The sequence below is a fragment of the Metschnikowia bicuspidata genome (genome assembly GCF_001664035.1).
Source record: "Metschnikowia bicuspidata var. bicuspidata NRRL YB-4993 chromosome Unknown METBIscaffold_1, whole genome shotgun sequence".
Lineage (NCBI taxonomy): Eukaryota > Fungi > Ascomycota > Pichiomycetes > Serinales > Metschnikowiaceae > Metschnikowia > Metschnikowia bicuspidata.
In genome coordinates this window covers 566,850-581,676 of record NW_017387731.1, presented here as the reverse complement: position 1 = coordinate 581,676, position 14,827 = coordinate 566,850, and the positions used below count along the sequence as shown (strand labels likewise).

General features: G+C 53.2%; 4 protein-coding genes across 4 annotated transcripts; 1 reads left to right on the top strand and 3 right to left on the bottom strand.

Annotated features, from left to right (window-relative positions):
- Positions 1 to 889: 889 nt before the first annotated feature.
- Positions 890 to 1,461, bottom strand: METBIDRAFT_29399 (uncharacterized protein). Its single transcript, XM_018855395.1, has one exon. The coding sequence runs from the start codon at positions 1,375 to 1,377 to the stop codon at positions 1,030 to 1,032; it is 348 nt and encodes a 115-aa protein (XP_018713301.1). The 5' UTR covers positions 1,378 to 1,461; the 3' UTR covers positions 890 to 1,029.
- A 565-nt stretch (positions 1,462 to 2,026) lies between these two features.
- Positions 2,027 to 3,976, top strand: METBIDRAFT_29396 (uncharacterized protein). The gene has a single exon (XM_018855394.1). The coding sequence runs from the start codon at positions 2,151 to 2,153 to the stop codon at positions 3,888 to 3,890; it is 1,740 nt and encodes a 579-aa protein (XP_018713300.1). The 5' UTR covers positions 2,027 to 2,150; the 3' UTR covers positions 3,891 to 3,976.
- Positions 3,927 to 7,233, bottom strand: MED14 (Med14p). Its single transcript, XM_018855393.1, has one exon. It carries the CDS (start codon positions 7,046 to 7,048, stop codon positions 3,977 to 3,979), a length of 3,072 nt encoding a protein of 1,023 aa, XP_018713299.1. The 5' UTR covers positions 7,049 to 7,233; the 3' UTR covers positions 3,927 to 3,976.
- Positions 7,234 to 11,807: 4,574 nt separating this feature from the next.
- Positions 11,808 to 13,166, bottom strand: METBIDRAFT_29210 (serine/threonine protein kinase; the record flags this gene model as incomplete). The annotated part of the gene is made up of 1 exon (XM_018855368.1): positions 11,808 to 13,166. A coding segment is annotated over one exon (1,359 nt), but the record flags the coding sequence as incomplete, so codon positions are not given.
- Between the last annotated feature and the right edge of the window lie 1,661 nt (positions 13,167 to 14,827).

Sequence of the window (14,827 nt, the reverse complement as noted above, 5' to 3'; positions counted from 1 at the left end):
TATGCGCATATCAGATTGCACGTAATCTAATAAGATTCATTTAATGTATAATCATTAACATGTGAAGATTTTTCATGAATAAAAGAGCTAGCAAAAATGTTTATTATTAATTACTTTGAGAATACAGTATATTTATAATGTCACCAAATTTTATTACCGTAATCAGTTAACTGTCTCAAATACCATGAGGTACATGAATCACCAGCCCCGAGCTTTGCTCGGGGGCACGAAATTACAAAAAGTATAAGTAAACTCTTACTTAATCAACATTTGCAAACACCAATGGCCCCTTGAAAAGTTCAATCTAATAAAGCAGCGCATGCTTGGTGCTGCCGATCATCAAATTAACACTGACGACTTGCCAATATCGATGGCAGACATACCCAGCTGAACACCGGACATAACCCCGAACAGGAGGTCAAGAGACTGTTTAAAATGCCGCAGTCCAGGTGCATTTCCTTTTTTGGACAAATATGGTCAAAATAAGAAGCTGAAAAAGCCAGGAAAGACCCTGAATTTTTTTCTCGAGAACAACAGAGGCACCGGCCTGCTGGGTGGACTGTCTTACGTGGCCCAAGCAAACGAGGAGAGAAGAAAATGTACAAGCGACCTGCCAATTAGACGAAAAGAAGCCTTTTTTCCCCCAAGAGGGTTTTTTGGGAACTGCAAAAGACAAAAGTGCTGGCCGCACAAGCTCCTGAAGAATTGCCATATTAAAATGCTGAGCAGTCACTCATATATTCACCACTATCCAGAACTCCCCATCACCACTATAGTTTACTACTACTGATCTTCCACCACCACTATAATCAGACACTGCAATGCTCCACTGCAATGCTCCACTACAATATTCCATTACAATACTCCACTACAGTATTCCACTACAATACTCCACTACAATACTCCACTACAATACTCCACTACAATACTCCACTACAATACTCCACTACAAACTCCACTACAATACTTCACTACAATACATCACTACAAATCCTCACTACAATACCTCACTACAATACTCCACTGCTACTATAATACACCATTATCCACACTACTCTTACTTTGCACACTACTCCTATTCTCCACTCTACTCTTGTTCTCCACTCTACTCTTGTTCTTCACTGTACTCTTGTTCTCCACTGTACTCTTGTTCTCCACTCTACTCTTGTTCTTCACTGTACTCTTGTTCTCCACTCTACTCTTGTTCTCCACTCTACTCTTGTTCTTCACTGTACTCTTGTTCTCCACTATACTCATTCTCTCTAGATAACCTCCATTTCTAAATACTATAGTGACCTTTCCCCAAGAATCGCGATTGACGAGCGTCCGGCCAGCTCCTCGAAGTCTCGTTCTCACTGAGCTACGACCACCTACCATTGGTATGGGTCATCTGCTGGCCCACATTTACACTCGAATTCCAGCCAACACTACCTGGCCAATTCCACGTGACATGGGCTCGGCCACATCACAAGCATTGCGTGGATTCGAGCGGCGGATGACGGATCGATGCCCATATATAAGAGCCACTGCTAGCCGTGCTCCTGCAGAAAACACGCGTTACCCTCGTGTGACCTCGCGAAACCATCCTCCGAATTCCAAGGCGTGGATTCTTTAAACAGCCCGAGGCTCCATTCTTCCCATATTTCTGTGGATTTCTGAACCCTTTTTTTTCCAAACCCTGTCCTTTGTCCTCCGTCTTTTGTTTTTTGGGCCTCCATTTCAAACCCCCGTTTTGTTTCTCCCAGCCCTCGGCTGATAACGCCGCGCTTCTTCCGCCACATAACACCAGGGTTCCAGATAACACAGGGTTCCAGAGACCACCAGTCCTGCAGATACCATCAGTCCCCCAGATCACGCCAGGCCTCCAGGAGCAGATGTTTTCCTTCTTCCAGATAAGGCCGCGCGCCTGCACACAGCACTTGTCCGTGTGATATACGTCCTGCACCCAGTGCCGCGCGCCCCCGTCTGCAACACGCAACAACGCCAGCGGCTAGAAACAAACCACTTTCTTCCTTCAAAGGCCCCCCTATCGCGCCTTTCCCCGCCCGTCCCGCCCCCAAAACGCCCCGCCGCCCCGGAGCTCTGTGCGTGTGCTTGCTGTGCTGGAAAAACGACCACTGCCCCCTTTTTCCCGAAAAAAAACACCCGCCATGTCGGCCATAGAGGACGGGTCCTACGATGAATCCGTGCCCCTTCTTTCCCACCGCCGCCAGTCCATCTTGGACATGCCGCTCGGCCTGTTCCGGGGCCCCAACACGCTCCACAACTTTGCGTCGTCCTTCACGCGCGCGCAGCTGTTTGCCGCCCACAAGTTGGACACGGATCTCCACAAAAAGCGCTCCTTCTTTGCCGCGGACTCCGCGGCCTCGCCGCAGGACGAGCTCTTCGACCCGGACCTCATGGTGGCGCTGCCGGCCGGCGAGCGCTTGAGCGTGCTCCGCGCGGGTGCGCCGCCCGGCTTTGCGCACAACGAGGTGTTCTACCAGGACGAGATCGCGTCCATTCTCCACGACCGCTCGCGGCGCGGCTCCGCGGCCACCGGCGGCATCCCCATCCCCACGCGGCGCGTGTACCCGGCGGCGCTGTTTCTGCTGGTGCGGCTGGCCGTGTCCGTGGCGCTGGTGGCGCTGCACTTGGCCTTGACGCGCGTGGAGGACCGCGACGGCAACCTCGTGACGGTGATCGCGGGCCAGAGCACGGCGCCGCAGACGGTGTTGAACTCCGTGAACGTGCTCATTGGCGTTGGGCTCTTGGCGCTCCCCGTGGGCTTGTTGAAGGGCGGCTGGGTGCTCGGCGCGCCGCTCTTGGTGGCCTGCTGCCTCGCCACCTGCTGGAGCGCCACGCTCTTGTCGCGCGCCTTGGACACGGACCGCACCATGATGACGTACGCGGACTTGGGCCACGCGTCCTACGGCCGCACCGCCAAGGCGCTCATCCTGGTGATCTTCTCCGTGGACTTGGTGGGGCTGGGCGTGTCCTTGGTGCTTCTCTTCAGCGACTCGCTCTTTGCCTTGGCGGGCGACGAGACGCGCTGGACCAAGACGCGCTTCAAGCTCGTGGCCTTCGCCGTGTTGACGCCGTTCACCTTCTTGCCCTTGCCCGTGCTCCTGGTCTTCTCCTTGTTCGGTATCTTGGCCACCGTGTCCATCACCGTGCTCGTCTTTTGCTGCGGCCTCTTGAAGCTGGCCTCGCCGGGCTCCTTGATCGAGGCCATGCCCACCAACCTCTGGCCGCAGTCCACGCCCGAGCTCTTTGTGGCCCTCGGCATCTTGATGGCCCCGTTCGGGGGCCACGCCATCTTCCCCAACTTGAAGTCCGACATGCGCCACCCGGAGAAGTTCACCCGCACGCTCTTTACCACCTACACCATCACCTTGCTCACCGACTGCTCCATGGCCGTCATCGGCTTCCTCATGTTCGGCGCCTTGTGCAACAACGAGGTCACCAGCATCTTGCTCGAAACCGCGGGCTACCCGCCGTGGATCTACCCGTTGATCAGCGGCCTCATCTGCATCGTGCCGTTGGCCAAAACCCCGCTCAACGCAAAACCCATCATCTCCACTTTGGACGGCATCTTTGCGCTCGACTTCGCCGTTGAGGGCGAGCCCGCCCTGACCCAGGTTTTCAAAGATGTGTGCCGCTTCTTGGTGAGGGTTGGCGTCAACGCCTTGTTCGTCAGCTTTGCCATTATCTTCCCGGAATTCGATAAGATCATTGGGATATTGGGCTCGTCCATCTGCTTCATCATCTGCATCATATTGCCCTGTTTGTTCTACTTGAAGCTTTGCAAGGACCAAGTCCAAGCCTTCGAAAAGTTCTACATCAGCGCCGTCATTCTCGTGTCCTCTGTGTTGGCCATTCTGTGCACCTACGCCACCATTGCTTACTAGCTACGAAAGGACCCTCGCATAACGCTTTTAATAGAAACATTCATATTAGAAATAAATAATTTATTGTATCCGGTCGTGCCTCTCGCCTATTGCGGCTGGGGTGTTTTTAAAAATTCAAGAAACGCACTTGTTATGCGATCCATCAAAGGTTTGAGCAAAGCGCTGTCGATGACAAAATCATAGTATAACTTCATGAATGTCTGGTTAAGGGACATGGCCTGTTTTTGAACCTCATTCGAAGAGGTGAAGATTGTTTCAAATAGCTTCTTGAACTTGAGATTCTGTGAGTTGAAATTATCTTTCATAGAAAACTTCAAAAGCAACTTCCGGGTCTTGGCGAACCGGTCCTTTTTGAAACTCACGTTAAATATTATTTTGTCTCGCTGAATTTTCTTCGGCGAGCTGGAATGCGTGCTGTTGAGACTAAAGACGAACTGAAAGAGGTTCAAGCTGATGAACTTGGGCTCAAAGTGGAGCCTGCGGAAATTGTTCTGTAACATGAACTCAGATGCTGGCTTCAACTGGTTCTCGACTGAATCAATTGTCTCAAAGAGAATGACTGCCTCTTTAAGATACTTGAAACAGCCAAGCAATGCGCCAGCAGACTGGCCAAGCTCTTGATTGAGCAAGCGCACCAAGGTGTTCACATTTTTCTTCTCGCTCTCGCCTGTGCGTAGTGAAAATGACAGGTCATCCTCACTATGCACGCAAAAAAGAAATGGCTTATAGTAAGGATCAATCTCGAACGAGAGCTCATCAAAGGAGCTGCTGGTGACTTTTAGGTCTGTGCTGCGGACCTGCTCCAAAATCTTGATAAGCAGGTTCATTTTCGCGAGGCTGTCTAGGACTTGGCCCAACATAGACACTGTGTTTGATGGTTTGTCTTCAGTGTTTAGTTTGTTGGAGAGATCGACGGTCGAGTTGATCTGGAACTGATCTTTGTCCACTGCGACAGTCACTCCAAGCTTGAGCAATGAATTGGCGTAGTTTTCGGACTTGTTGCGAAAGCACCCAAAGAGTGTGGTGTGTAACTCCTTCAGCTTCCCATCTCCGGAGAACAGGCAAGCCATGAAAAGTGTTGATGCCGACGCCGCGATAGGTAGTAGATTTCCATCGTTGTGTAGTGCCAACACCGTGCGGGAAGCCGAATGACTGTGTGGGTGTGAAAGATTAAATTTTTCGAGGACGGATTCATCGTGAAGCTTCAAAAAGCCGATGCCCCTTCTCTGCAACTCCTCTACAATCAAGTGATGAATGATTATGTTGGAGCTCGAGCGCGACAACGACTTGAAGAAGCTGTGGTCTGCTTCCTCGGTGTCGCTAAGATCAAGGCTCTGCACCCACTGAATTACCCATTCACCCTTGACAGATTTGAGTCGCGCGACCCACCAGTATGCTTTGGAGGACAGGCCACTGACCATACTGATCAAGAACCACGAGGGCGGCCACGTGCGGCTGCGGAAGAAGCTGAACTTGTGAAGCGGGCTCGACGTCTCGCCCACGAGGCCGCTGAGCAACTTGGCAGTTTCGTAGTCGGAGAGCTTGATGATGCCGTTTGCAACCCAGCCCATGGTTACAAGTCGCATGTGGGTTGCCTTACTCAAATTGTCTGTGCGCAACTCCACCAAGTGGGAAACGACATTCGCGACCAAGTCAGCCTCAGTTACGGAAGCCTTGGCCTTGGCCGCGGGAGGCTTAGTGTTTATTTTTGTCTGAACAGCTGACTCGATGGGCGACGGGTTCATGAAGTAGAAATGCCCGGTCAAGGGGTCGATGGCGAAGACGGTGCTTTTCTTGGGCGTGAGCTTGAGCAAGAGCTGGTGCGGGTTAAGGAATGAAACGGTGTCTGCGGAGACAGCACTAGCGTAGGAGTCGTACACCTTGCGGACAAGGAGCTCGGAGTGTCTGTTGATGACAAGGCTCAACACGTAGTCGATGTTGAGCTCCTGCGCGTACTGTGCGTCCAGGGCATCCAGGGCATCGGTGGAGGCGGCGGTGCGGATGCCGTGGTCGTGGTGGTAGCGGCCGTTTTTGAACCAGCGGAAGTGCAAGTTGTAGTTGCGGTCGATGCCGATCTCAAGGAAGGAGCGCCAGCCCCGCAGGAGGAAGTGGCCGGCCCAGTAGTTCACGATCACGAGGAAGGAGCCGCTCTGGTACTGGATGTTGCCGCGCCACTTGCTGTTGATGGAGAGCACGCGCAACTGGCGTGCAATCAAGTAGAGCTTGAACGCGGTGGCGTACTTGTGGAGCACGTCGTAGAGGCCGGCAAGCGAGTGCTGCAAGAGCACATGGTTGACGACGGACTCCAAGCGAGCCCGCGCGCGGTGCGGGAGCAGCGTGGCCGCCCGGGTGCCGTCGTGGGACGTGAGCGAGTGGTCGCTGTTGACGCCAAAGAGAAACGCGAAGTCGATGAAGAAGAACGGGGACCGGTAGTAGTCGGCCGCAGAGTCCACGACGAGGTCGTTGGCCACGGTGATGGACACGCGGAACTCGTGCGCGAGCGTGAACACCACGCGGCCGTCCTTCACCTCGTAGTTCTTGCGGAACCGCGGCGGCATGTCGTCCACGAGCGCCAAGCGCGCGGTCAAGGCCAAGTTCAAGTCGCGCAAGACCTGGCCAATGCGCTGCGGCGACACGGGCGGCCGCCCGAGGTGCAGGTACGACGGGAGCTGCGGGCGGCCCTTGACCAAGACCTCCAAGGCCGTGAGGATGTCGGCCTGCGGGAGCTTGGCGCCGGAGAAGTGGTTGAGCTCGTTGAGCCCGAGCGCCAAGTTGTCGAAGCAGAACTCCTGCGACCGGAGCCAGTTGAGCAAGTCGATGAGGCGCGCCACGTCCTTGCTGCGCTGGGCCCACTTGACGAGCACGTACAACTTGACGAAGTCCTGGCGGAGCGCCACGAGCACGGCGAGCAACTTGCGTTTGCGCACGGCGTCCGGCTCCGAGGCCCGCGTGTGTGCCAACAGCTCGATCTGGCGGCTGAGCTGTTTGTACGCCTCCTGTGTGTGGAAGCGGAGGATGTTCGAGAGCGGCACGATGTTGTTGGTCACGTGCGCGAGCTCGGGCGGCAGCGGCCTGCCGGATGCGGGGTTGGCGGCGCCGTTGGCGGCCGTTGCTGGCCCGTTTCCATCGGCGGCTATTAGCGCCGGTTTTGTGGACATGTGGCGGGGGCGGCTAGGGGTGCCCTGAAAGGCCCTGGAGGGTCACGGGATCACAGGATGCGGGGGGCCAGGTGCCGGAATTTTGGGGACACGGGCACGACGCGGGGCACGGCGGTACTGCGTATAGCAACGGGGATGGGAGGCCTATGAAACCGCACGAGTCGGCTGATGGAGTGCAAAAAAACGGGGGGTAGTTAGCCGCCAGGTTGAGGGTACGCGGTTTGCAGCGGGAAAATTCGCCGCGCGTCACGTGCGCGGGTGGATCTGGAGAGTGTAGATGTCTGGTGCACGGGTGTGTGGTGCACGGGTGCAGGCGTGCGCGTGCATGCAGGCGTGCGCGTGGATGTTAGCTGGGCCATCGGTGAATTGCTGCAACGAGAGCCTTTGAGTAGCAAATATAAGATACGTCGCAAAGGCGAGGAGAACTATCAATCTTCTGAAAAAAGGGCCTGAAGACTGGAGACAGGACAGTGAGTTTCCAGTGCCGCAATCGGGTTCCAGAGTCAATTTTCATTTTTCCTCGGATTCGTTCTCACGTTGTATATTCAGAATTAGGGCTTTGAATATATAGGCGTATGTTTCTTGGGACAAGCTGTGGTGGAGGGGAGATCTGGTCTTGTTGAGCCTAGGTTTATTTTCGCTGTCATCTTTTATGTTTTTTTTTTTTACTTTCGTTCTGGTGGTTGTTTGTTTTATCTGTTGTTTTCTATTGTTTGATTCTTGTTTCTTGCACGCACGCGTCATACAAATGCCTGTTCGTGAAACACCTCGTAGCTGCACCGAGATTCATATAGATGAGCCGATTTCGGATTTTCTTGGAAAGCTTGGAATTAGGCTTATGCTGGCGGGACTTTTGGAGACTGGCTGTCTGGCTAACTGGAACTTACCTTTTTCCGCAATTGCAATAAAAATGTAACAAGAATATGGTACCTTGAGACGCGCTGATATTGGCGAGCTTCGAAATTAACTTGATCAGAGCCCTCAATCACGGTCACCTTAAACAGCAGCAGATTACTGAGCTTTAAAAGGAGTTTGTATCATATGAATCGTATGAAGAGGAATTTGGTCAAATTGCTTTCGCAGCTTTTAAACAGTATTTAAACAAACGGTTTCATGGCTGAGGAATTGCATGGGAAATGACTGGACTTTTGTCAGAGCTACGCATTAATCCATGCGCAAAACTACCGAAAAGACAAGCCAACCATACAAGCAGCGAAATTGAATCATGGCGTTAAAGGTATAGAGCAAAAACTCCCAAATAACAATGAGTACGGAAAGATACTGGGCTCGAAACCGAACGCAAGCGATCGATGCGAATGTATCTTCAAGACATATCTAGTTTCAAGTATCAAACTTTAAAAAATTAACATTCAAGGACAGCAAAAACAAATGTCTACCCCACAGGAAGCTGAGCGAGGTCTAAACCCGGCTTTGCCTGGACTTTCAAAGATCAAGTTATCATGTCTAATACTAGTTTTTTTCGATATTAAGTCTAGATGTGCTACTCGAGCTTTACCAAGACTGGGTCACCAACATACGAGAAATAGTTTTCGCAATCATTCAAGCTACTTTCTACGAGAAGCTCAAGAATTGGTAGTCCGTGTACGCATACATTTTTTATTGATAGGTGTGATTTGTAGATCCACAGCTAGAGGCGTAGCTGCCGCAACAACCATATGACCAAGACCAGAATCTAATTCAGTGTATACCTTAGTTTGTACTCATCCAGAAAAAATCTTGCAATTCTAATGGTGGTTTATTCTGGACTATTTGAAGTTGTTTGTCGAGATTTCAAAGATTTCAAGTGAAACACCTTAGAAAATTCAGCCGGAATCTTATGTGAACAGTTTTGACGACATACCGTAGAATTGCAGAAGCATGAAATGTCTCATTTGATCCGAAGGTAATGATTCACGTAAAAGATGATGGACTTGAGAGGAAGATAAGGAATAGAGAGTCTCACGAACAGTGAATGACTTTGCACTCTCCGAGTTATTTTCCAACTCACATGTTCCCCCAACATGCCACCTTAGAAGCATTCTCCAAAGATGATGGGCTTCGCCGAGAAACGTGAAAATCAGATACGCCAATACAATCAGGCCTACTGCGTAGAATTGATCTTTCATCGAGGTTGTATCTTCGTATGAATAGAAATTCTCGAAGGTTGACATTATTGTTTAAAAAAATAGTTGAGACCCTATTCCAAATTTTCACACAATCATCTGGCCTCCTGCCACCAAAAAGTAAATTCGTGCGCAATCTTTTCATGTAATAATCTGGTCACGAAACTGACATGTTCATAGGAATGCAGGAATGATGAAAGTAAATCTGAGAGATGAGGTCGAAAATCTGAAGAAATCGATATTCTCGATGAAACACTTAGTACTCTAGGTAAAAGATACTATGGGCATGGATGGATTTACAGAAAGGTGGTCGTGACCTTGGGGGTGGTCGCAGTAGGCTTGAGTATAACTGTGCCAGGCGACGAGAGTTCGCAAAGGTAAAGATTTTATGACTGAAATTTTTTTTTTTGGCAGATGGGGTTGAAGACTTTGGGACCGCCATTTTCCAAATTGTCTTTGTGTTTCTTGATTTTTAAAAATGCTATATTGGACAGAAATAATGTTGGGTCGTTAAAAATGTTTACCTTGGTTTTTTCAAGTACTCTATTTATTGTATTGTTATTATCTGAAAATAAATTTCAGGCAATCCCACTAATAGTGAGGTCTTGTTTTTGGTGACGCCATTGTTGAGGGTGCTTTGAGCCTCTGACGTTGTTGATGTACTTTAGCTGCTCTTAAGACTTCTCCAATATTTCTTTTGACGTTCCTAACATATAGTCTTGCATGTCTCAAGCTTGTCTAATGAAATCTGTACTTAGATTACGTGTGACTAAAGGGGCTTCTGAAACTTGGAATTCTGATTGTAGCATATGACACTGTTTTTTGGGCTCCCAGAAAATTACTGATCACTCGGGCTTATATTTGTACCTTACCTGTGAGACGAATCTTATAATATAGAGCAAAATACCTTTTCTTTTTATCAAGAGGCCTTTCCTTTCTCTTCTCTGGTTCATGTGCATGCTACAAAATACCCAAGGCTGCGAGGCATTGTGTTACCCAGACAATTTCAAAAAAAGTCTTCACAATCTCCTGGAACCTGAATTATGCTGGATCTCTAAGTGCTTTTCAGTAGAATCTATCGTTTCAATGACACCCCAGGTTCGATGATCACACACGTCTCTCATTTGTGCCCTATTCGAGAGCTTCTATTCAGCGGACCACGAGTTACCGGATATTACAAACAAACCCACTGATCTACAGAATCTTCTTGATCATGCTCAAATGTGAAACCCCTTTCCTGATTGATTTTGGCGACAACGCACAATATTTGGTAAGTTGTTTCCGCTGAGTACTAGAATAATATTGGGCAACAAAAATGTCTATACCATGCTGCTAGGCACAAGATGATAGAGGCATTCAATGTGCGCGTCCCCAAAACTTCAGACCACTCGAGTTCCACCAATGTCACCAGGCAATGGGCATATCGAAATTCAAATACCGGCGGAAGAATTCTCAATACGGAGTTTGAAAATTCACGTGAACTGAAATGTGCACAATTTGACATTTGTAGACGCTCTTCATGAAGAATTTCGGAAAGTCTCTCAGCATAACACTCCCGTCCGACTTTGGCATGACATTCCCATACACTGAAAAAGGCCTTTGCCTGGTTTGAAATCCTTGACAATTACACAGGTGCTCGAGCAAGCTCCCTTCCTCCAAACTCTAGTTGCAGTCGAAGAATAATTTTGAAGCCGGACCGAATCTTTCGAAAACATACAGCGTTTTGTGTATTCATGTATTCATGCCATGCAGTCAAATAAAAATTACCAGGAGGCCGGTCAAACACAAGAATTGATTACATCGGGGAAATCTCGCGCTGGATTTTGGAAGACATCAACCAGCTGGCATATTGCACCGGGTGCTTTGGGAGCTGGATGGATTGTCCAATGGATCCTCTGTGAGAATCGCCACGTTCAATGTGTTTGTATTTGGACCTATTTACGAACGAGTGGAAGAGGCCCGGGCGTGGCGTGATTGTCATGGACAGTAATTGCCATGGACAATCCAGTTACTAGTCCATCACGCCCGGGGCAATTCAAACGAGCCGCCGAATACTGTGTTCGCAGCAAATTTCTGGGGTGGAACCCGACCAGTCACTACGTCACCGAGCAGACGCAAATACACCAGGTATACTGTAGCAAGGTGACGCCAAAATGCAATCCGGTTTGTTTCTACTTCTGGGCACCGCGCTGCTTCGGATGCCTATAAGCTGGCGCCACAGCCCGACGTCTGCGGATAATTGTCCATACTTGCGTGGCCGTACTTGTCTTCAAGAATCTTGTGTCATCGACAGTGACTAGAGATATAGACGCAAGCAAGGAACGGGCTCTGCCCCTTCCTGAGAGTCCGACCGACAGGCTGGGCTACGAAAGTAACCCGGACCACGTTGAAATGCAACAAGAACATTGAAAGACCGTTGTGCATTGATGACTCCTGGAAATACCCGCCATGAACAAGGCAAGGGGCCAGTGCATTCAGATCTACTAGGACGCGAGTCAGCGTCCATAGTCCAGCGAGCCCGAGGGAACATCAACGTTTTGGGGAGCAGGGCGGCTGCCCAGCCAGACCCATGGAGCTGAGCTGCAGACGCCAATCCCCCGTTGTGTGTAGCACAGGTGCACAGCCTGTCAGCTATAGAAGTGGCTGGGCACACACTCCTTGATCCAGGCAAACGCATCGGTCTCGAGCGCCTCCTCGACCGTCGGGCGCTTCTCCTTGCGCACCAAGAACGTGTCGACGAGCGCCTGGAGATCACCGACGATTTTGCGGGCCTCCGGGTCCATGTCATTGTCGTGGCGTATGGCCACCGCACGGTACCACTCCCAATCGATCATGGCGATGCGGTGGGCCGGGCTGTGCCTGCTGCGGCGGCGGCGCGGCGCGGAGGGAGACACGCCAGCCTGCTGCAAGAGGTCCGGCGAGGGCATGTCGAACGGGAGCCTGTTCTCGATGATACTGTACACGAGCACGCCGAGGGCCCACGCGTCCAAGAGCTTTCCGGAGTAGTGGAGCCCCATGAGGAGCTCGGGGCTCACGTAGTCCTGCGAGCCGCACTTGGTGGAGAGGAGCTGGTCGTGCAGGGCGAGCCGCTTGGAGAGCCCAAAGTCCGTGATGGTGGCCACGGGCCGGCTCAGGCGGCGCGGGTCGGGCGCGGGCCCCGTGCACACGAAGCGCTCGTTGAGCAACACGTTCTCGAGCTTGATGTCGCGGTGGATGATGCGCTGGCGGTGCATGTGCACCACGGCCACCACGACCTCCGCCACCACGCGGGCCACGAGCTGCCAGAAGCGGAGCGTGCGGCTCAGGCCGTGGTAGTGCGCCAGGAGCCACGAGAACAAGTTGCCGCCACGGCAGTAGCCGAGGAAGAAGAGCTGCTGCGCGTCGGCCGTCTGCGAGAGGTCTTCTGCGACGGGCGGGCTGCCGCCGTTGTCGTAGGACGCGCGGATCTGCAGCGGCGTGATGAGCGGCGTCACGCTGTAGTCAAGGAGCGTGACGATGCAGGGGTGGTGCAAGTGGGCCAAGAGCCCGAGCTCGCGCACAATGAACGCGCGGAAACTGGACACGGACGTGGACCCGTCGCGCGGGAACAGCACGATCTTGACCGCCACCTCCAGCGCCGGGTCCGCCGCGTCGCGGGCACGCGCCACCGTGCTGAACGCGCCCGTGCCCACCACGTCCTCGCACACGTACGTGCGGCCGGAGGCCGGCGCGTGCAATACACGGCCCTGGAGCGGCGGCTGCTCGGGCTCTTGGGCCGGCAGCGGCACTGCCCGCGGCACGCCGGCCACGGGCGCACCCGGGTTGGAGATGTGTCGCGTGGGCGGCTGGGTGGTCGGCAGCACGGGCACCAGGAGCGGCTCCGGGTCGAACGCCGACACGATCCGTGCACGGCCGGCCGCCACGGGCGTGGTGCTGCGCTTGGCCACGTCTATTTTCACGGGCAGCACCGCGGGGAACGCGCCGCAGGGCATCACGGGCGTCGGGAGCTGTGTGACGCTGTGCAACTCCGGCAGCGGCGAGGTGTCTGTGGCCGTGTCGGTGACGGAGTACTGGAACGCGCCGGCGAGCGCGTGCTGGCCGGGCGAGCGGGGCACCTCGATGCGCAAGTCCCGCTGCGCCGCGTGCAGCTTCTGCAGCGGGGCCTGCGCGTGCCGGGGCGCCGTGTTTGTGGCGAGGTACGGCGGGAAGTCGTTGCCGGCGCCCGTGTTTGTGGCGAGGTACGGCGGACCGGCCATGGTGGGCTTTTCGGCAGAAGCGGGGCGGGGCCAGGCGTCAAAAGCAGCGCGGGCTCAGGGGCCGGCGGCTATCGTTTTTGTGTCGTGGGGCCTTGCGAGCCTCAACAAAACAGCGGGGTAGACGCCGGAGGGCTCTGCACAAAAACAGCCAGATGGTACGAGCAGGCGGGTCTGTGGCGCTGGGAGGACACAGAGCACGAAGTCAAAGGGGCGGCAGAAAAAAGGAAAAGAAACGGATCGCTCAAACGCAAACGACACCCAGAAGAAAGAAAGAGTAGGGGGTGTTGGCGGTGATTTTTTGGGTCCCCAAAAGCCATCGGTCGGGACAGCAGGTCGTTATCTCTTGCGCGCGTGATGCACGGTGGGAAGCGCAACGCCGCGTGTGTGCAGGCCACGCATGAGCGGCCGCGTAGGCAGCTCTGAGCTGCGCCGGTGTGGGGAACCGGGCTCGACGGCCGGGGCTGCTTGCGGCATCCGTAACCTATTGACTTGGGCACGCTTTTTTTTTCTTATTCTATCTTTTTTTTGTTCCTTTTTTGAAGACCAGAGCGAGAAACGAGGAAAACAAAAAGTCGGCGCCCGGGTTTGCTGGCAGACGCGCCGCACGCCACACGCATGCAGGCTCACGTGCCGGTGTGCATGGACAAGCCCGGTGGCAGCCGCCCGCCTTGTGTCCCAATCCGGGGGGAGGGGAGGGGGCAAGAAAATTTGGTGGAACAGCAAGGGCTGTGTCTGTCTGGCTCAGCCTTGGTGGTACGGCTGGAAAAGAACAAAGACGAGGCGCGGGCACCTGGACATACCCCATTTGGCGTTTTTCTTGCGTGCAATCATACTATTATGATGCCGCGCATTGAGACAACTCTTGAGACGCCGCGCAGAATGACACCGCACGGGGCCGTGTGTGCAGGCTGCTAGTTGACGCCACGGCATATAGCGGCGCCGCGCGGTCGCGCCGTTGCGACTATTCCGAATTGCCCCGTGCACCGCGCCAGGATCCCCTCTCTGGTGTTCCCCATTTGAAGAAGACCGTGGGAAACCTTCCGTTTGTGGCTGTCTGGCACTGCATGGGAAAACCTCTTGTACTGGCGCTGCTTGGGGCCAGAGGTGTGCGCGGGGTTCCAAAGGAATGCCGGGAAAATCAGCAGTTCTTGTGGGTTCCCCGCTGCAGGGAAATGCCAAGTCGCGTGCTACATGTTGACCATTGGGAGCCGTGTTTACTATTGAGCAGAACTACTGCCTGGCATGGCTCATAATGAGCTGACAATGGGATTTCGGCACACGCTGGACATTCTCATCTCTGGACACCCTGTGCCAGCAAAGAACAACAAAGGGCGTACCCAAGCCTTCTTGAGCCTTGCCGAGCACGTGACTTCCTGCTTCCGTGAACGTGGCGTGGGCCGTAGCTTTCAAGCCTTGCAAGC

Excerpts from the sequence above, each read along its gene's own strand:
- METBIDRAFT_29396 (XM_018855394.1), top strand. The coding sequence starts at position 2,151 with ATGTCGGCCATAGAGGACGGGTCCTACGATGAATCCGTGCCCCTTCTT.
- MED14 (XM_018855393.1), bottom strand. The coding sequence starts at position 7,048 with ATGTCCACAAAACCGGCGCTAATAGCCGCCGATGGAAACGGGCCAGCA.
- METBIDRAFT_29399 (XM_018855395.1), bottom strand. The coding sequence starts at position 1,377 with ATGGTAGGTGGTCGTAGCTCAGTGAGAACGAGACTTCGAGGAGCTGGC.